At 44.5% G+C, this 21,660-nt stretch overlaps 1 protein-coding gene across 4 annotated transcripts in view; it reads right to left on the bottom strand.

Annotated features, from left to right (window-relative positions):
* Positions 1–21,660, bottom strand: part of pfas (phosphoribosylformylglycinamidine synthase) — a 49,671-nt gene that overhangs the window by 16,732 nt on the left and 11,279 nt on the right. For 2 of the 4 annotated variants that reach the window (XM_069906704.1, XM_069906702.1), the window contains 14 exons: positions 19,953–20,093; positions 19,006–19,130; positions 18,767–18,895; positions 17,110–17,241; positions 16,111–16,239; positions 15,454–15,527; positions 12,038–12,194; positions 11,553–11,614; positions 10,899–11,060; positions 10,662–10,763; positions 7,438–7,569; positions 5,859–6,089; positions 5,534–5,714; positions 2,664–2,747 (listed from right to left, as the gene is read on the bottom strand). In XM_069906704.1, coding sequence (XP_069762805.1) covers positions 2,664–2,747; positions 5,534–5,714; positions 5,859–6,089; positions 7,438–7,569; positions 10,662–10,763; positions 10,899–11,060; positions 11,553–11,614; positions 12,038–12,194; positions 15,454–15,527; positions 16,111–16,239; positions 17,110–17,241; positions 18,767–18,895; positions 19,006–19,130; positions 19,953–20,093 — 1,841 coding nt within the window. The remainder of the gene's footprint in view (positions 1–2,663; positions 2,748–5,533; positions 5,715–5,858; positions 6,090–7,437; positions 7,570–10,661; positions 10,764–10,898; positions 11,061–11,552; positions 11,615–12,037; positions 12,195–15,453; positions 15,528–16,110; positions 16,240–17,109; positions 17,242–18,766; positions 18,896–19,005; positions 19,131–19,952; positions 20,094–21,660) is intronic. The other 2 variants (XM_069906703.1, XM_069906706.1) reach the window with 2 other exon arrangements.

Genomic DNA, 21,660 nt, shown 5'->3' with positions numbered 1-21,660 from the left:
CCCACACTCCTGTTCGGCTCCGAATCATGGGTCCTCTACCGGCATCACCTACGGCTCCTAGAACGCTTCCACCAGCGTTGTCTCCGCTCCATCCTCAACATTCATTGGAGCGCTTTCATCCCTAACGTCGAAGATGGCAGAGGTCGACGGCATCGAGTCCACGCTGCTGAAGATCCAACTGCGCTGGGTGGGTCACGTCTCCAGAATGGAGGACCATCGCCTTCCCAAGATCGTGTTATATGGCGAGCTCTCCACTGGCCACCGTGACAGAGGTGCACCAAAGAAAAGGTACAAGGACTGCCTAAAGAAAGCTCTTGGTGCCTGCCCCATTGACCACCGCCAGTGGGCTGATATCGCCTCAAACCGTGCATCTTGGCGCCTCACAGTTCGGCGGGCAGCAACCTCCTTTGAAGAAGACCGCAGAGCCCACCTCACTGACAAAAGGCAAAGGAGGAAAAACCCAACACCCAACCCCAACCCACCAATTTTCTCCTGCAACCACTGCAACCGTGTCTGCCTGTCCCGCATCAGACTTGTCAGCCACAAATGAGCCTGCAGCTGATGTGGACATTACCCCTCCATTAATCTTCGTCCGCGAAGCCAAGCCAAAGAGAAGGTAGCTTGTCCTGTTCCAGTCCCAGCTGCTGCTGCACTGATCTCTCTCCCTCACTCAGAGAAAAAGCTGTTCAACTCTCTCTGCTTGCAAAAACCACATGACCTTCTTAGAACGGCAAGCTGCCCTCCAGACAGTCTGCAGCTCGGAACGACTCCTCCGATCTTTTTCATCTGTTGCTTTTCAAAACAACACTCCAAAGTTTTTGCAAAGACCCCAGGTGCTGCCCTGTCTGGCTTGAGCAGAGCTCCAATATTTTAAATGAGATCTGTTTTGAAGTGTTTGTATGCGACCTGCACTAAAATAAATCTGCCCCAATTTATCTCCCCAACACAAAACACAACATAATCTGTCACAGTACATAACCAATGTTTCTGGCTTGATGCTTTCAAGGTATGATCGAAATATCAGCAGGCACCTGAATTAAATGGTGGGAGTGGGAGAGAGGACCACAGGCTAGATGGGGGTGGAGAGTTGAAGGAAAGGAGACAGAGGGATACTGAAGAGAGGAGGAACAGGGAGTGGTCTAGCAGAAATAGGAGGTCAATGTCAATGCCATCTGGTTAGAGTGCCCAGACGGAATATTAGGTGTTGCTCGTCCAATTTACCAGTGGCCTTTGTTTGGCTGTTTGGGGCCCCGAATGGTGGTGAGGAAGGATGGTGTGGGCGCAAGTGTGGGAGCCCTTGCGATCACAGGGGAAGGTGCCAATGGGACAAATGGTGGGAAGGGATGAGTGAACAAGCCATGAAAGGAGTGGCTCCTATGGAAGGCAGAGAGCAAGATGGTGGTAGAATCACGTTGAAGGTGACAGAAAGTACAAAGGAAAATATGTTGAATGTGGAGGCTGTTGGGGTGGTAGGTGAGGACAAGGGGAATCCTGATTTTGTTGCATCTAAGGGCAGAGGAAGCCAAGGCAAATGTACAGGAAATGAAGATGTAGACAAGGGCTGAGTTAATGGTGGTAGAGGGGAAGCTATATTAAAAAAAGACATCTCAGATGATCTAGACTGGAAGACATGATCTTGGAAGCAGAAGCGAAGGAGAGAGAGGAATTGAAAGGAATAAAATCCTTACAGGGGAAAGGGTGTGAAGAGGTGTAGTCAAGATAATTGAGGGAACTAGTAGGTTTGCAAAAAATTGTAGAAAGTTTGTCTCCCGAGATGGAGACAGAAGATCAAGGGGAGAGAGTTGCCAGAGATGGACCATGAATTTGAGGTCGTGAGGAAGTTGGCAGCAAAGTGGGTAAAGTACAAGGCAGCATTATAGTCGTCGACATAGCCGAGGAAGAGATGAGGAGCCTTGCCTGTGCAGGCTTGTAACGTGGATTGCTTCACGTAGCCAACAAAAAGGCCGGCATAGCTGGGACCCATGCATGTACTCATGGCTTCTCCTTTGACTTGGGAGAAAGTGAGATGAGATAAAGAAGTTATTGAAGGCAAGAACAAGTTGTGCCAGGTGAAGGGGACTTGTTTGGTCTGTTGTTAAGAAAAAAAGGTTTTGAGACCTTCTACATGGGGGTTGGAGGTGTAACGGTGCAGTAAAACATGTGCGCGCAATCCAGGCAAGTCAACTCAAGAGCATGTACTGCAATGACGTGACAAATAAAGTGGATGGAGTGGTGTTACAACAAGTTAAATAGAGAAGGGAACAGAAATGTATAGTTAAATGGTGCAAGGGCATTCTCTTTTGCCAGTGGAAGATCTATTTAAATGTCTAATAGCAGGAAAGAAACGGTTCTTGAAGCTGGAGGTTTGCACATGCATCTTTTGCCTGACAGAGGATAGCAAAAGGGATAGATGGATTTGGAAGAGAGGTTGGTTTGCCCCAAATAGGAACAGTATATTGGACTACAGCAACATTCCCCTCCCACACACATGACTTGGCAGCCTAATCCCCTCTCCCAACACCAAGTGACATGATACTTTGCAACCATCTGTTCCAGTGCACACAATCCAGCAGTCTACCTGCTAAATGAGTCAAACAAGGTGCGCTCCCTGCTGATCTACATGCCCAATCCTTGCAAACTCAGCTGTCAGTGACAAATCATACCTTGCCCATGGGGGTTTTTCAAGTCTGGAGTCACAGTGCTGGTGATGTCAGGACACATGGCATAAACAGATATCACTAGAGAGCCTGAGAACAAGAGAAATCAATGTCATTCGCATAAATCAGTGCGTCTTCTGGTGTCTGGCCATCGTGGGAATCCACCAGCATAGCATGAACTTCTGCAAATTGCCCAGCTCCCATACAGGGAAATCCATTCACTAAACTGACCCAGGTTAAGCTGGTCCATACGCAGCAAGGAGGAAAGAATCAGATGGGATAAGATTAAATATTTAACTTAATTGTGTGGCTTCTTTTGAAAGTTCTTTTCTTTGACATATGGTCTTTACAGGCATGCTGACATTGCTTGAGGAGGCACTGAACTGCCTTCCTGAACTGCTGAAGTCCTTTAGGCTAATAGCCTCCCAGTGCTGTTGGGTAGGGAGATCCAGGATTTAGGATCAAAGGATCAGGTATACATTTCCAGACCAGATAGAGCTTTACTTGGAGGGGAATCTACAGATGGTGGTGCTCCTATTCCCCCTGTTGCCCTCATCCTCCTTGGTTATGGACTCTGTTCCCTCTAAGGTGTGCGCACGTGCGCACATTTTGCGACCAAGGCACAAAGGAAATTCATGTGCGCACAAAAGGTTAGTTACCTAAAGTCATGAAGTAATTAACAATTAAATTTATTGAAAATAATCTCTTAGCTAACTGTTTCTGTTAACTAGTTAGTTGGTTAAACAAGTAGTTAAGCGTGCCAAGACAGTTTTATAGCCATGAGAGACAGGCTGTGCCAAAATTAGCTTGACGTAATTTCAAGTTTACATTCGCACAAGCATTCAGTGCGCACATACTTGAACACAGAACAAAAATGGCGCAAGATCTTGGAGCAGACAGACTACTAAAAATGAGTGGGAACATTGGTTGTGGATGTCGTGAGTTGGGAGATCCCGCTAGTGTGGCCTAGGCCAATAAATGCAAATACATTTTGTAAGTGGTGCACAGAATAATTTAATTGAAAAAAACATTTTTAGTTTCCTATTTTTATTTTGAAAAAAGTATAGATTTTGAACAGCAGACCAAAAGGCAAGATTTCAAAATGCTACGGGAGTTGCTGGCCACCCAACACTTGGCTCTCTCAGGCTACATCCCATTCATAGGTTCTTAAAATGTCAGGGGCACAAAGATTGACTGGTGAAATCTCATACATACAAGTGAAATGGTAAACTTCCATCAGAAGGACTTGGAATCGGAACCGAATGGTACAATTTTAATGGGATAGGAGAGAGATTTTTGGATGCATTTACATAAATCTGCCAAGGTAGCAGAACCAGATTGTTGGAAAATTTATTCAGGATTGTAAAGAACAGAAACACAAAAGTGTTCAAAACCAAGAAAGTTAGGAGAGTCGGGCTTCATCTGAATTAAGGGAAATAACGGTTGCACACAATCCAGAGAGGATTAAATTAAAATGTAGACATACAGCACAGTTACAGGCCCTTTCAGCCCTTGCCCTTACCGCCCAATTACATGCAATCAACCTATAACCCATGGTATGTTTTAAAAGATGGGAGGAAACTGGAGCACCAAGAAGAAAACCACGGAGACACTGGGAGAACCTAGAAACTCCTCAGACAGTGCCAGATTTGAACCCCAGACTAGGTCTCTGGCACTGTAACAGCATTGTACTAACCACTACGGTAACTGTGCCACCCAATAATCCAGTGTTCAAATTCTAAACATAGCAGTTGATAAATTTAAAATTGTTCACTGAAAAAAAAATTGGAAAAAAATGCTAGTATCAGTAATGGTGACAATAGATCTGCCAGGTTACTGTAACCAGGCAACTGGTTCATGGGAAGGAAATCAAATCTCCCAAACCATTCTGGACTTCAAGCATCTTCAAGCCAAAACCGAAAAAGCAGAGATTGTAAATCCTCAAGTTCAAGGGCAGGTAATGATGGGCATTCGAAATGGTGGCCTTGCAAGGAACGAATGAATAAAGGAAATTTGGGCTGTATGTGGACTAATGAGAAATGGCTTATGAGAAATGCACTTAGGATACACCAAGGCAAGAGAGTATGCAATAAATGGGAGAATATAGAATGGTATGGGGAACAAAGGAACCCTGGGAGTCAATAACCAAAGATCCAAGACAGTGCCAGGTCAGGTCAATAAAGCAGAAAGGTTATGCTGGAACCGCATTTAGTTTGGTTGGCTGCATTGCAGAGAAATATATGATTGTACTGGAGATGGGCCAAAAGGAACAGATGAGGGCATTGCCAAAACTAGAACATTTTTGCTAAATTTGGACAGGCTGATGGCTTGCTTTGAAACAGAGGCTTACCAGAGATGTGAAGTTTGAAATTGGTAGAAGCATTAGATTTTTTTCTCCCCCCCCACCCAGTGGTTGTTGGTAATCTGGAACTGAGTGGGAAGCCTGGTGGATGCTAAACACCTCCGTAATATTTAGATGGTACTAACTTAAAATGTTCTACAATTCAGGTAATAGCTTTAATGGGATACTGAGATTGTTCCTTGCAGAGCTAATGGACCAAATAGATGGCTTGCTCAGACAGTATCTTTGACCAACTACCATTGAAGAGATATACGATCATCAAAATCAGGACCGGCAGGCTGAGATAGCTTCTTCCTGCAGTAGCCTGTAAGCAAGTAAATAATTCCAAAATATTGATATGGAGATATAATTTAAAATAAATATGTATACCCTGTACATGTTATTACTGGGTGCTATGTATTGTGCATGTGAGCACTGTGGTCTAGAAAAAATGCAATATGTACAATTGGATAATAAACTTGAACAGAAGATGGGCTGAATGGCCTCAGGGACACAGTAGGTTTTCGCTCCTCACCTGGGGCCTTCACAGTCTCCTGACCCACTCGAGCAGCCATACTGAGGGAGTCCTTCCCACCATCCACAGCGATCCCAAGTTCGGCCATGGCATGGCACATGGCCTCACAGGCATCGTACAGAGCTGGGCCTTCACCTGGTAACTTAGCTGGCCACATCCAGTTGCCGCTACACTTAACGTCCTGGTGAAGAGCAAAGTTACACATTGAAGGATTTTGGAATACATCATTAAGGGATAGGCACTGAGCGGAGGGGGACTGCACACAGAAGGCGAGGAAGGTCCATGAATGGCCAGGATGTGGGCGGGGACACTGGTCATCACTTGCCTTGAGTTGAGTCACACGGGCAAACACCAGGTTAGTCAGAGCTTCACCGATGGCCATGCGGGCTCCAGCACCAGGGTCTATCAGGCCTTTGATGGGCTGCTCTCCAATTGCTGTAGCCGCTCCCACAGTATCAAAATAAGAGAGAGCAATAACGGCCACATCAGCGAGAGGAGTGTGAAGAGGTCCGACGCACTGTTGCTGAGCTACCAGACCAGTTACTGAACGGTCCACCTGTAGAAGGGCAGAATGTACTTCAATGAAAGTTCTTCTGGCTGTTAAATTACTTCACATGCTCTTGCTCCTCATTAGTTGGGCCTTTTTATAAAAAAAAAGGCTGGTGTTGAAACATGTCTGAGCTGCAACATGGATCCATTCCAATTTGCCTACCACACAACAGATTCCATATTACTGGCTCTACACAAAGCCCTAGAACACTTGGACAGCGAAAATGCATTCATCACCATCATCCCTTCAAAACTAATCAGCAAACTCCAAGTCCTGGGCCTCAACACCCCTCTGTGTAATTGGATCCTAGATTTCCTCACCTCCAGATTCCAATCTGTGAGGATTGGTAAGAACATCTCCTCCACAATCTCCATTAGCACAAGTGCACCAGAGGGCTACGTACTTAGCCCCTTGCTCTACTAGCTTTACATCCATGAATGTGTGGCTCAGTATGACACCACCATCTATAAATTTGCTGACGTTACCACAGAAGTGAGCTGTATAAAAAGGGGCCATGAGTCAGCATATAGGAGAGAGATTGAAAACTTGCCCGAATGGCACACTAACAAAAACCTCTCACTCAATTATCACCCCAACCAGAGCTGCTTGTGGACGTTAGGAAGGGAAAAATCAGTGATTGTTGGAAAATCAGGGGTTAAGAGGGTAAGCATATTTAAATTCCTGGGAGTCGCCATCTCACAGAACCTTTCCTGGACCCAACATAATAATGTCATCATGAAGAAAGCATATCACCACCTCTAATCCCTCAAGAGTTTATATAGATTCAGAATGACATCAGAAACCCTGGCAAAAGTCTTCAGATGAGTGGTGGATAGTGCGTTGACTGGCTGCATTGCAGCCTGGTTTGGTTGCACCAATATCTCAGAATGGAAATCCCTGCAAAGGGTAGTGCGCACAGCACAGGATATCACAGGTAAAACCCTCCCCACAGTCGAGAACATCTATGGAGAATGCTGCCATTGGAGAGGAGCAGCAATCAAGGATCCACACCACCCAGCACCTTCTCAGTTCTCATTACTACCATCAGGAAAGAGGTATAGTGCAACATGACCTAGTTTAGGAACAGCTGCTACCCCTCCACTAAACTCCAAGACCCAGAGACTCATTTAAGGACTCCTGCTTTGCACATTATTTATTCCATTTCTTCTTTTGTTTACATTTCTCACATTTGCATATCCATTTTTTTTTGTACAACATACACTAACAATAAGTAGAAATTCTGCCTGGCCCACAGGAAAAAAAAGAATCTCAATGTTGTTTGTGATGCCATGGCAAGTACTTGGACAATAAATTTGAACTTGACCCTCTCCCTGGGTCTTCCCCACCTTCTCACCTTATTGGTCAGGTACCTCTTGCTTGCCACCGAGGGCAGGCGGAGCACACGGGTCAGGGCTTCCCTTACACTCAGGCTGGTGGGAAGAGTCAGAGGTTGGAGAGTTGGCTTTCTCCGATTCAATATGAATTCCTGCAAAATAAATACCCAGGAATTAAGGAAGGTGTAGGAAATCTACAAAAATTAAAATATTGTAACCTGCTTCAATCCATCAAATTTTCAGTAATGGAGGGGTGAGGTTTCTTCCAGCAGTTACCAAAAGAGACGCACACACTGTACAACATAGTCGGTGTGGAATCCACATGTTCTCTCCTGACTGTGTGGGTTTACTATAATTGTTCCAGTTTCAAAGATGTGGCCGTTGTAATAACACCGAATCAGAGATGGCTCAAAGGCCTAACAGAGAGGACATGGATTTCTGGGGGAAGTGGGACTGACGGGAACATTCAGAGCTGGTGCAGAGCCATTGGGCCAATCCTCCTCCTAGGTTTCAAGGAAGAATGAAGCATAACAGTTGCAGCAATATGTGTAAAGCCTATCAGTGTATTAGAGAGGGATGGGCTACATATTAAAAGTTAAAGTGAGGCATGTAGTATGTGTTAATATTACAGAAGTTTACAGGTTACATTACAGGTTGTGAGGGTGTACAGTGGGAGGTATGGAGAGCAAGTTGCAGGTGTGTGAAGAACATTAATGTATACAGTTGCAACTGTTTGGAGTGCAGTTGACATCAGTGCGAGTGAAAGTATTTTAGCTCACCTTGAGGATTGTTTGCATCAATTGCAATGAAGAGTGAAGACTGAGTTAAAGACATGCGGGTATATCACTGTGTAACAGTGAAGAATGCAGGGTGTATTAGCATTACAGAAATGTAGACAGTATGTGTCAATTAATTACCGAGATCAAGCACTGACCCAGAAATGTACTTCAGAAAGGTTGACAATAAATTGGAAGGACAACACATGAACAAAGATTATATTCACGTAGTCTATACCAGTGAGTTACGAGAAACAAAATATATACCGTGATTCAACATATTCCTGCTCATTAGAATTCAGAGATCGGCATGCTCTCAGTGCACTAAACCATAAAGAGCAGAGTATATGAGACTTACAGAGGCATGCACGGTGCATTTTTGAATTAAGTGATGGACCCAGGATAAGTGTTCAGTAAATACCAGCATAGTCCATTGATGGATTAAAAGACGTGAAAGATACTGTCTTTTTCAGGGCTGAAGACATTCTCCACAGTGAGCACTGAGGTGATTCAATAGTGCATCACTGTTATATTTATGAATGCACAGGATAGGTTAGTGAATAACAGCTAGTGCAGGTGATTTGGGGTTCAATAACAATTATTTTGTGGCATTGCAAAGAATTCTGGGAGTTTTTTTTTACTTTGTATGTGGCCAACTCTTATTGCTAAGGATTATGGGATTGTAACAATAGATGAACTATTGGGCTGTCACATAAAAAAGTCATAATGGCTTTTGTACCAAGAAAGACAAACATCCTTCCTTTGTAGGAGACATTAGGATTGAATGAGTAATTAAAGCTCAGGTTTTGGAGACATCTCTAGCTAAAACAAAGAAATTCTAAGTCCATGAACAAATGTGAAAGCTCTTTTCAATTAGTTGGAACATGTAAAGTTGTACATTAGCATTGATATAAAATTTACTACAGGTACATGATCCTTTATCCGGAACCCTTGGGGGAGTGTGTTCCAAATTTTGGATTTTCCCGGATTTCGGAAAGCCAGATTTAAACCCACCCGAATTATCCTGCCATAGCCACCCCCACCCCCTTCCAGTCACGCTACCATCTCTACCCCCCCCCCCCACCCGACTCGCGCTGCCAGTGTCTCCACCCTGCCCGCCCGAGTCACGCTACCGGTGTCTCCACCCCTCCCGCCTGAGTCGCGCTGCCATCTCTCGCCCTTGCCCCCCCCCCCCAAACCCGCGCTGCCTGTTTCTCGCCCTCGCCCCCCCCCCCCAATACGCGCTGCCGTCTCTCTCCCCACTTGCTGGATTTTGGAACTTTCCGGATTTTAGATGTCCTGATAAAGGATAGTGTACCTGTATTTAAATTGACCCATTTCTCCATGAGACAGGTAACAGAGCTATAGGAATATCACTGATATTTCATAGTGTTGCCTCTCTCTCCCATCGGTGTTACAACAGAATTAAAACTTTGAATTTCAAAAACTGATTCTGTGGTTCTTCAGTGTTCTTTATTCTCAGATAAGTTTTCAGCGCGGACAAACTTTTCACTAGGATGTTTGATATTCAGTTAAAGATGAATGCGGGAAGCAAGTGTATACGGTAAGTGATGTGGGTTTCATAGTTAAAGTGTGATGTTGTATTATAGGGAACAGCATCGGCACATTTGAGCCAGTGTGCAAGATACAGTAATGTACAATGTGCATAGAACATTCAAGTTAGTGAGGGCTGCAGGGTATAGAGTAATAGCGATGTGTAGTTCTTGTATATCTTTTAATGAGGGTTTTAAGTCTACTGTAGTTTCTGTGAGGTCTACAATATTAATCAGTATTTTACAAGAATGTGGGGCGTACAGGATTCCAGTGAAGTGTGCAGATTAGGTTTCTGTTTTTCCAGTTTCAAGATACATTTCACATTTCTATTGAAATTAAAAATTAGGGATATGCAGGCAAATACTGTAATTTTGAAAGCACTTCAGGTGATTAGAAAGGACAGCAAAAACAAGGGTGGAAATTTTAAAATTAAGGCATGGTCAAACCAATGTTGGTCATTGAAGAAAGGTTGATGAGGGAGTGGGAAGATAAGAGGATACAGGAATTGGTTTGGATGCTCATGTTTTTGGAGGACAGAAAATCAGTAAGTAAAACCAAAACAAGCTGAATGAACTCAGGTCAGGTAGCATCTGTGGAAGAGAAGCAATGTTTCAGGTCTGAGAACATTCATCTGAATTGACAAGAGAAACTAAGTGAATCCAGGAGCCAAGGAAATAACAGTCAAGTAAAGTTACCATGATGGAAGACTGTGGTTCTGCTGATGGTGTGAATGGGATCAGACAAGGTACTAGAGTGAATTCTAACATACAAAGTAGACAACCTGTGTGCTTTGAATTTGTCTCACACCAGGTAAAGTTTGAGGGAGAAGTTGAGAGCCATTTGTTTTCTTTAAAAATTAAAGATTTTTGCTCTGATCATGGGCTCCAACTCACAGCAACATTTATATTCCTCACCTTCTGAGGCATTTTCCCCAGAACCCATTCGAGCTTCAGATCCACAGGACAATTGGGGAACTCTGATTTCTTCAAAGCATCACGATCATCAACCAATACTATCTGCAAAAACAATATCTGCATGAGATTCACCTGCTCCATGCCAGGGATGTGGCCACAGATCCAGGACTCCAATTAAACATGACAAGATAACTCCAACACACACTGCACAACTAAATTATAAACAAATGTACTCACCTTTCCATCTCCAGTTATTTTACCAACAAAATCAACAGGACATTTCTCTCTATCACAGACTGTGCTCAGAAACTCAGAGTCCTTTGAACGCATGAGAAGAGCATTGGATTCCTGATACTCTGCTCCCCACAGCTCCAGCACACTCAGAGTTGGATCACCCACCTGAAGCAACAATGAAAGGTGTGGAGAATAACCCTCAACACTTATCACTCGCCCAACACCATCAAAATAAGAGTGAACATGGCATGAACCCACAAATCAACCCCCAACCCAAATAGAGGGCAAAATGATTGGTAATGAACCCACAAAGTCACGACTCAAGTACAAAAAGGGCTCATCATCATCTTCACTCCTGCAACCCTCACCATTCCCCCTCCTCTCCAACCCAGCACACCAAAGCCATTCCAAAATTCCAGAGTCAATCCCAAAACACACTGGACGTACATAACCACGATAAATCACAGTGTACAGAATCATGTGATTGAACCCAAAAGATTCCTCAAAATACACGCCACCCAAATTCTAATGAATGCAGCCAGGGGAATAAATCAAAATGCACATTACATGCCAATCACACTGCATCTTTTATCAACACTCTGGTGCTGACTTATTACACAACGACGATGTCCTCCATACAAATAATTTACCCCTTACCGTGAATTTACTTGCGAATATCCTGGCCCCTGCTGGCTCGCTCAGCTCTTTCAAAACATTACCTAATGATGGAGATGGAAGTATTCAGATGAGTACATCGCATTCTGTAAACATTAACATGTTAACTATGCACACTGAATTGGCACTGAGAATTACAATATCACTTCCACTACACATTCCCAAAACATCAAATCCTTTGCGATTCACTCCCACTGGCCATATTCCTAATGGATCTAAACTCCCTGCCATTTACTTTCAATGGCATTCCCAATGGATCAAAATCTGTCACACTTAGGAAAAGATCTATTGCCTTTAAATTCTGCTCTCCCAAATGCCTCCAACCCATCTCACTCTTGAATCCCCAATCTTCTGTCTGTCATTATCTGTTACCATCCCTTCAACCCCCTCCAGTTCATTGTATGCCAGGTACTCCCACTGCTGTCAATCAGCCTGTAGCCAGTAAAGCCTCCAGTTACCATACTCACCATTGCCTCCAGCCCCTTGGTCATGAATACTACAGATAGGGTTGCTGCGCTGCCTCTCAATGCAGGCCCGGAGAGCTCGGTTCATCTTCTGCTCCATCTCAGCATCGCCTCGTTGCACAGCTCCAAAATCAAGCTCTGACGCATTGTCTCCCTGCACCTGGGGTGGGACAATTGAAAGCCCATTTATCAATCCCCAAATCTTCACAAGCCAGCACAGAGCACACCTGGCTCAATGTTATCAGAGCAAGATCATAATCTGCCATCAGCAATGACATGCTTGCACTGACCACACACTTGGTTTCTCACTTGCCTGCACAGCACCTTGATCATGAGTCCCAACCGACTATGCTGCTCCAAGCTGCGGTCACACAACTCCCCCCTTCCCCCATAGCCATGGCTGTGCTCCACTGTAGGCACTTCCCACTTCTATCCACAATTTTAATCTGCTGTCATTCATACCCCTCCCGTGACAAGATGGCAGTGATAGACTCAGACTTGAAATGAAACTGGTGGAGCGGACCTGTCTGCTGTGGCTAGCCTTGACCATGGTTGCTGCAAAAAATTAAATGTTTCGAACCATGTACAACTTTTAACCGGAGAAAAGGGGACATTGGACTGCAGCGAGTTTTACGTTGCCTGTGAAATATGCTGAATGGGAGTGGATCCAAGCAGCTGCTGTACGAGTTGTGGAACTCACCCAATGAAGGTATGGAGCTTCAGGCTTGGTTGAGTGGAGGAAGCAGAGCCACTGGAGGCTGTGGTTCTTCAGCTCTATGAAAGCGTGGTCAGAAGCGTCCACTGTTGGGCTGAGTGGAGCAACACAGAGACGAGCAACACAGTCGGAGACAGCGACCAGCGGTAACAAGGGTCAAGGAGCTGTGCTTGGAAGCCAGGAGAGACATGCCAGGCCCCATGGACAATATGGAGGTTCTGAGGCTGTGATGTCTGGGCCTCACAGGAAGGACAGCGCCGGAGGGTGCGGGAACTTATGACTAGGCTGTGGTAGGTTTCCCAGCCGCTGGGGAACTTAACATCTGTGAGGGGGTCTGAAATCGACCTATTGAAGGCTGCGCAAACAGAGCCCGCAGTGGCCCCTCAGGTTTGGGAAATATTCTTCTCCACCCATAACTGACGGGTTTTTATAATATCTAGATGTAACCTGTCTCCTTGTATCACTGTCTGGTTCCCGAAAATTGATTGTATGTTGCATTGCATTGTTAGGCAGTTTTTGTACCGGGTCAAGGGAATGTTATCTCATTTTTAATGCTGTAATGGCGACAAATAAACTGATACTTGATATCAGTTTCTGGTCATGGCCCCGGTCATTCCTGAAAATGGCCACAGGGAGCCTAGAAATGGCAGCTCAAAAATACTGGAGGGATTCAGGTCAGGCAGCATGGGTGCAAGGCTGCAGATTATCAACAGAGTGAAACACAAAATTCTGCAGATGTTGTGATTGTAGTAACAATCAAGAGGAAAGATATATAACCATTTGGGGCCTCAGCCCTTCTTCAAGGTATGAATAAAAAGCAGGCAGGTACCCGATTTAAAAGGTTGGGGAGAATGAAAGAAAGGGCGGAAGAGGACCAATAGTTAAAAGTGCTGTTGGATATGGATAGCAGGACATAGAGCAGAGGTGAGAATTGATTGGGGGAGGGAGGTTCTTGTCTCACCAGCCAGTGGAAAAAAAACCTTACCTACCTCTATCATATCTATTCCTTTGATAAGTTTATACGTTTCAATAAGATCCCCACTCATTCTTCTGAATTCCAGTGAATACAGCCCTAGACAATTCAATCTCTCCTCATAGGCTAACCCCTCATCTCTGGAATCAATCTATTGAAACTCCACTGCACTGCCTCCAAGGCCAGTATAATCCTTCCTCAAATAGGGAAAGCAAAACTGCATGCAGTACTCAAAACGTGGCCTCACCAGTACCCTTTGCAGCATAACCTCCCTGCTCCTAAACTCAATCCCTCTTACAATGAAGGCCAATATTACATTTGCTTTCCTGATAGCCGGATGTACCTGCAAACCAATCTTTGCGATTCATGCACAAGCTCTCCCAAGTCCTTCTGCAGGTCCAGCAACCTGCAATCCCTTGCCATTCAAGTAATAATCTGATCTTCCATTTTTCTTTCCCAAGTGGATAACCTCACATTTACCATTATACAGCATTTACCAGACCCTTGTCCACTAACCTATCTGCAAACTCTCTGTATCCTCTGCACAATTTACTTTTCCACTCAGTTTAGTGTCATCAGCAAACTTAGACCCACTGCACACCATCCCCTCTTCCAGATCATTAATGTATGTAGTGAACAGTTGCAGGCCCAGCATTGACCATTCACCACTGATCGGCAACTAGGGGAAGGAAAAAAAAAATTCGCCCATATAATCCCAACTCTGCTTTCCGTTGGTTCACCAATCCTCTATCCATGCTAATACATTAGCCCAACTCTATGCATCCTTATCTTCTGTATATGCCTTTTATGTGGCACCCTATCGAACACCTTGTGGAAATTCAAGTGAACGATGGTGGCTTCAAGCATTTTCCCAACTACAGATGTTAAACCAACTGTCCCATGGTTTGCCTGCCTTTTTCCTACATCCTTTTTTGAACAGTGGCATAATATGGTCATCTTCCAATCCACTGGGACCTGCCCAGAGTGTGGAAAATTTTGGTAAATTACCAAAGTATCAACTTCAACTTCTGCCATTTCTCAGTTCCCTGGGATGCATTCTGTCAGGACCAGAGGACTCGACTATCTTTAGGTCTACAAGTTTGCTCAGCACCTCTTTAGTGACCAAATCCTCACTTCCCTTTGCATGCATAAACTCTGTCTTTGGTATGGTAGACCTGTCCTCCACCATGATGACCAACATAAAATACTGATGTTTAAAACTGCTGCGCCTCATCGTTAGTTTGGCAATCACACACCAAGCAACCGGAAAATTCGCTTAGCTGGCATCTACCAATCCCCATAGATGTGTGATATACTGCGCGATATACTGCCACAGCATAGATATTGAAAAAAACAGTGGGATAAGCTAAAAGGGGAATCTTATGCGACATGCTGAGCGCTCAACACTGTAGCAAACCCAGTGTGTCTGCTTGGTTGGATGAGAAGTTTTCCACCTCTTCTCTTCATCAAAATACAAGCATGGAGAGACCCTGATACACAGATCCCTACAGCATCACGGTAGGGAAAAGTGGTTTTCTTGTTGACAAGTGACCAATAGACCAGATGGCAGATTCTGAGTATTCTCTGATGATGCTTGGACTGCCCAGAGCACTCTGTGCACCCACATTCCTCCTGTCCTTTGCAGCCAGCACGGAAATTCACTCACACTCACACCCAGTGTGCTGCTTGTATGCTTCGGGCACCAGAAAGCAAAACTACCCAATGTCTTGCCTGAATAGAGGATGCTGCCCCTCCACCCACACCGATTCGATAGACAGGGCCGCCGATCTTAACCATCTCCATCTCTGCAGACACAAAACGAGACAGAATTAAAAAAAGGATTAAAGGCCACCCAGGGTGATAAGGCTGTCCCAGTCACATGGGAGTAAACGTCATCAACTTCTAGGAGCTGAACTTGGGCTGGAGTCACGTCTTTGTGGGGTAGCGTGGATTGACACAGCGCACTCAGGACACAAATAGACCTCACCACCACCCCAACACCACCTCGCGCATCCTCCTTGCCATCACCCTTGCATGGCCTCCACCAGCAATCCTGCAAGCCCACCAAAGTCACACACTTGGGCAAAATTCACCCAGCCACAACCCTGACCAAAAATCAGTGACCTAAACCAAAGGCCCCCCACATCACTGCTTGAAACCCTCAACACAAGTCCAGCTGACCTCACGCACCCTTACCCAATAGCCTACGCACCTGGCCACACAGACACCCAATCAAGCCACACGCCCACTGACCCCCACACTGCCATCCAGCAGTTAATCCGTATTACAAATTATCTACACTTCATGGCCCTACCAAACCTGCAATCTTCAGCAATGCACACAAGCACAATCTACTCACCCACCCAGCAGTAGCCAAACAAGTCATACCTGGTTCAGGAGGTTCCTTTTTTATGTGTTCATCCTGAATGGTTCCAATACCACCACTGAACATAATAGGTTTAATCCACTCCCTTCTCTCTCCACTAGGAAGTATCATTCCAAATGACCGGGCAAAACCTGGAACAAAAAAGTTTTTAGTTTCTTATCACATTGTAGACAACCTATTTTTCTGCTTGAACAATTTACAAGTATAGGATTACAAAGAAAGGTCAATTATATCAAGACATTTAGGGACCAGATGATGGGGGGAAAAAAAAATGACTATTAAGCCTTTTGGGACATGCTTCTTCCTGAAGGGAGGGAGAAGAATGGATTCCCACCTGTGATAGGTCCTTCCACATGTTTGGCTGCCTTTCCTATGCAGGATATAGATGGGAGTCCATGGAGGGGAGACATTTATGTTAAATTCTGAGTTGCAATCACTACCTTCTGTTTCACTTGTAAAAATCATGGCGGGGCAAGGGGGAAGATCCTGAATGCTCTTAGACTAATAAAAGTGTGGAGACATTGGTGTGTTTTGTTGATTGCCGTGGCAATGTGCTTGTCCCAGGTTAATTCATTGGAGATGCTTCTTCCCAAGTCCTTAAAGTTATCTACTCTTTCCACTTCAGCACCATTGTTGTGGACTTTGCCTCCTCACGAAGTAAATGATCATCTCCTTTGTGTTAATGAGATTAAGAGAGGGGTTATCTTGCCATCATGCCACTCAATTTTCAATCCCTTTCCTGTTTTGTCCTATCATTATTTGATACTGGGCCTACAAGTGGAATTAAACACAGCAGATAGGAGTCATGTACCAATAGATCAGGGGCCAATAAAGATATTGAGAAAAATACAAGCCTCCATTGATTAACCAGAGAGGCGCCACTTAATAAGATCCAATCACAGTTAGAAGCACTCACCTGCCAGGACCCAATGCAATCCAATGGTGCCCAATTGCTGCAAGACCTCACTAATTTCAGATATATACAATCAGATAGGTCCTACCTGCCAAGACAGGCTCTCCAAATTTATTGCCATAATCTGAAGCTCCATTACTGGCCTCGATCACCACTTCCAGTGGCCGTGCAAAGTTTCCAGGATAAGTGAAGGTTTGCTCTTCCCAGGGCAGTTCATAACCTGGAACCACAGTCAATTTATCAAGATTAAGCAGTGTAGCCACTTAGCAATTTCATGAGGAAGATACGTGCAAGACAAAAATCAAACACACGCCAAGAAAGGTGGCTAGCAATTAAATGCAAAGGAGGTGGGCCAGAAGTTTACACTGGCAGGATGACTAGAGAGAGATCAGGCTGAATACAGTCACTGGGAGAAGTAAAAAGAACAAGAGTGCAATAAAGAAGAAAGATTTCCAAAGCTTCCAATAGCACGTAAATGGTCAGTGGAGGGGATCCAAAGACAATTGTGTGTAATTTGATTATGTACCTGTATGCTGGTGAATGCAACATGAACACAAAAGGGTTGAAAGATCCAGCTTGCTTGCATGGAAGCTTTAAAAAAAAGGGAAAAATTAATAGACATTCAGAGAGATCCAAGTTAAAGAGATCCAGGATAGGCAGAAGCCGTGTCGAGAGATATAGCGCATGAGACTACAGAAAGATGATCAATCTGAAAACTGGAAGCTCATGTACTGGGTGAGGCCAGAGACCTCAGGATAAATAGATGGACATTCTACATCGGGCAATAGGCGATCTTAGATTGCACGTGCACAAAGAACCCAAAGTGATGAGGAGGGCAAAAACTCATTTATTGGCTGAAGCACAGAATAGAAAAGAAAGATCATGATAGAACTGTAAAATTGCATTACAGTTAGACTGCATTACAGAAGGAATGTAAAGGCACAAGACATGATCCCATCATTTTTAAAAACTGATTTACATTGACAGGATTTGAGAATCTCATGGTGAAAATGACAAGTGGCTAAGAAAGATTTAACCAAGATAGGTTAACATTATGAAGGGTCTAAATAGAAGACACAACATGGGAGTTAAATAGAAGAACTCAGTCAAACAGCATCTGTGGTGATAAGAATCGATAAATGTTCTAGGTCAACAATCCTTCCTCGGAAGTGTCAAATGCCACGCACAAGGGTCAATAGCTGGGGCTGAGATTTCATGCTGTAAATGAAAGTGTATACAAATCAAGGAAACTGAGGAAGTTCTTACAAATACAAATTAGAGCTAGGGGCAATGCTTCCTCGGCAGTGATATGGGGAACCAGGGTTCGGTTGAGTTGGTCAAAGTAAATTATTTCACCCAGATGAAATGGGTCTTCAGATTTTGAGATCCAAGACGACTGTGGTAGGTGGCTCAGTCAGAAATTGATTTTTCTACATTAAGAGAAACAAGAAATGAAGGGTTTGTGCAGGAAATAAGTAAAGCATCAACAAGAATTGTTTGAAGAGCAGAGCAGGCCCTGTAAGCTGAATTGCCTTTCCTTGATGCACTAGCTTATCTCAATTAATGGTAACAACATTTAAGAGTATCTGAACCTGAATAACCAAAGCTGAGGTATGTAGAATTAATGCTGGGAAGAGAGATTAGTAGAGATATGCATGATGCTTGGCATTAATGAAGGCAGAAGAGCTTGTACAATTCAGAGTCTGGAATATAATGTCTGAAAAGTGGAGACACACTCTCATCACCTGGATAGAGCAGATTCCCAAAGCAGTAACCAACTGTCCCTGCAATCACATGTGCCCCTCGACCTGTGCATTGAACGTCCCGTATCCGACCTCCAGTTCCTGTGGTTGCACCGCTGAATGGAGCCACTCCTGGAACAATGAGGACATTAAACCAATGATAACGCTATGAGAGAAGGCCACCTCTGTAACCATAAATGGCAAGAAACTCCATACAGAGATCACCCACATTGAACACTGACCTGTGGGGAAGTTGTGTGTTTCTGCAGTGAAGATTATGTGTCTAGTTATTCTGTGAACCTCCATGTTACTGGCTTGGGACCCATTGCTGGGAAAGAGACAATCAACACTTCTGCCTTCAATGGCACTGTAAAGATAAAATGTACTTCATGCACACCAATCAGACCTTTGATCCCTCAGATCTCTCCTCATGTCCAACAGACTTCCTCATCCTTCCATCAACCCTGCTTCAGACCTCCTCTATATTCTCACCCTCCAATGTCATTTCCTTATCTTCCACTGTCTTCATTTCCTCCAATTCATTTGCACTCCAGCCCCACTACTCCTATCAATGTACCATCCCCATCATCCACCAACCACAAACTCCACAAATTGTTTCCTAACACCCCCATTTGTCTTACTCATCCCTCTGCTCTTGCATCATTTCACCCCTCTTCCTGTCATCCTCATTACTTGTCAGACCCCCCTCCCCTATATATTACATTCCCTTTCCCTGAACAGGCTTGTCCTCATCACATTCCCTTCTCACTCAAGACTACCATGCATCTACCACCGACCCACAGCCACTCATTCCCTCTGTATCTCTCAATTCTACATTTACACGCAACTGTTCAAGTCTATATTCCCTCTCCACTTCCTCCAATTTTTAAATTTAGACATTCAGCATGGTAACAGGCCATTTCGGCTCACAAGTCCATGCCACCCAATTTACACCCAATTAACCTACACCCCCAGTACATTTAAATCAGTGGGAGGAAACTGGAGCATCCGGGAAAAACCCTTGCAGACACGGGAAGAATGTACAAACTCCTTACGTGAGATTCGAACCCCGGTCCCGATTGCTGCCGCTGTAAAAGCGCTGCACTAACCACTATGCCAACTGCGCTGCCTCATTTAATTCAGATTTCATGCTCCATCCTCCCTTCATTCCACCTTCCCAACTGGTCACCTGCTATTGTCACAGAATTTGATAACATTGTTCCGGTTGCTGTAATCCTGAGTCTTCATGATGAGATCAAAAAGACTTTTTTCCTTGGCTTTTCCATCAATCACTAAACGGCCTTTAAAGAACCAGTGCCGGCTGTGCTCACTGCAGAAACAAATGAACTTCATTGAGAACTACTTGCAAAATGCAGGCTTTACAAACTGTCAAGTGAGTGGGGGTGGAGGCCACATCATTAAAGAATAGCAAGATGCCCATTTATAAATTCTAGTAGAACCCTTTTCACATCACCATGTCCAGAACCCAGAGGATCTTGGGTTTCAATCAAATACCCTCTCACTCTCAGAAACTCCAATGGATACAGGTTTAGCCTGTCTTATCTTTCCTCACAAGACAATCTGCACCTTCCAGACTAAATCTCCTGGAGGAGCTAGGTGCGTCAAGCAGCATCAGTGGAAGAAAGAGAATGGATGACGTTTTGGGCGAAAGATTGGCTTAATATATGTTATAGTAGAGTTGGACGGGAACCCCATATGGGATTGGTGAAAGAGGAGTGGCAGATGCCAAAGGGAGAGAGGCAAGAAAGAAAAACCAAGAGGTCAAGTGGAGGAAGAGGGTTTCAGGTGGAATCTAATCAGAAGAGGTGAGAAGAAGGGAGAAAAATTTAGGGGAGACATCAGGGGCAAGTTTTTTAATTATTTTAAAAATAACACAGGGAGCCTGGAATGAATTGTCAGGGGTGGTGGTGGAGGCTGAAACATTAGGGACATTTAAGAGATTCTTAGGTACATGGACGGAAGATAAATAGAGGGTTATGAGGGAGGAAGAGTTTAGTATTTTTTTGGTAGGAACAACAAGGACCTGTACTGTGCTGTTGTGTTCTAATAGTGGAGACCAGACGGAATCAAAGTGGTTGGTTGGGGGGAAGTGGGGGGGGAAGAAAAGAGAAAGAATGGAAGGGGATATGGAACCAAAGGAGTGGTGGAGGGGAGGAAATGAATGGGGGGGGGGGGGGGGGGGGAGAGAAAAGGGGACAAAATTCCAGACAAGTAATTTTCACCAATGTCCCACATAAGTGAAACATCACTTGGCTTATACTTGGTCACTGCTAGACTGCTGAACTGACCAGTTTTGCAGTCTGAGCATTTAACTGGCTCTTTGAACTTGTGACTCCCCACCCCCCCTCCCCCCACCAAAATGCATTGCTGATGTGGTCGCCATGAACTTTGGTGATTTCAAACAATTCCTTTGCATTAGTGATGCAGTTTGGTCAAACAGCCTATGACCCGCAACCTTGACAGTTTCGCTTTCAGTGATGCTGCCAGACTTGCCGAGAGCTTCCAACATTTACTGCTATTACTTCTGGTTTCCACTACCTCTTTGCCAGGCCCATTTTCACTACCTCTTTGCCAGGCCCATTTTCACTACCTCTTTGCCAGGCCCATTTTCACTACCTCTTTGCCAGGCCCATTTTCACTACCTCTTTGCCAGGCCCATTTTCACTACCTCTTTGCCAGGCCCATTCAATCTCATTAAATATTTATCTTTGCAAGTACTGATTTTGTCTAGTTTTAAAATGTTAACACAGCACCATAACTTAGACCAGATAAGAAATAGGAGCAGGAGTAGGTCATTCTGTCCATTGAGCCTGCTCTGCCATTCATGGCTGATCTGATCATTGACTCAACGCCACCTACCTGCTTTCTCCCCCATA

The sequence above is a fragment of the Narcine bancroftii genome, chromosome 12, assembly GCF_036971445.1.
Source record: "Narcine bancroftii isolate sNarBan1 chromosome 12, sNarBan1.hap1, whole genome shotgun sequence".
NCBI lineage: Eukaryota > Metazoa > Chordata > Chondrichthyes > Torpediniformes > Narcinidae > Narcine > Narcine bancroftii.
Note: the sequence above shows the minus strand (reverse complement) of the source record. Positions and strands in the feature narration are given on the sequence as shown.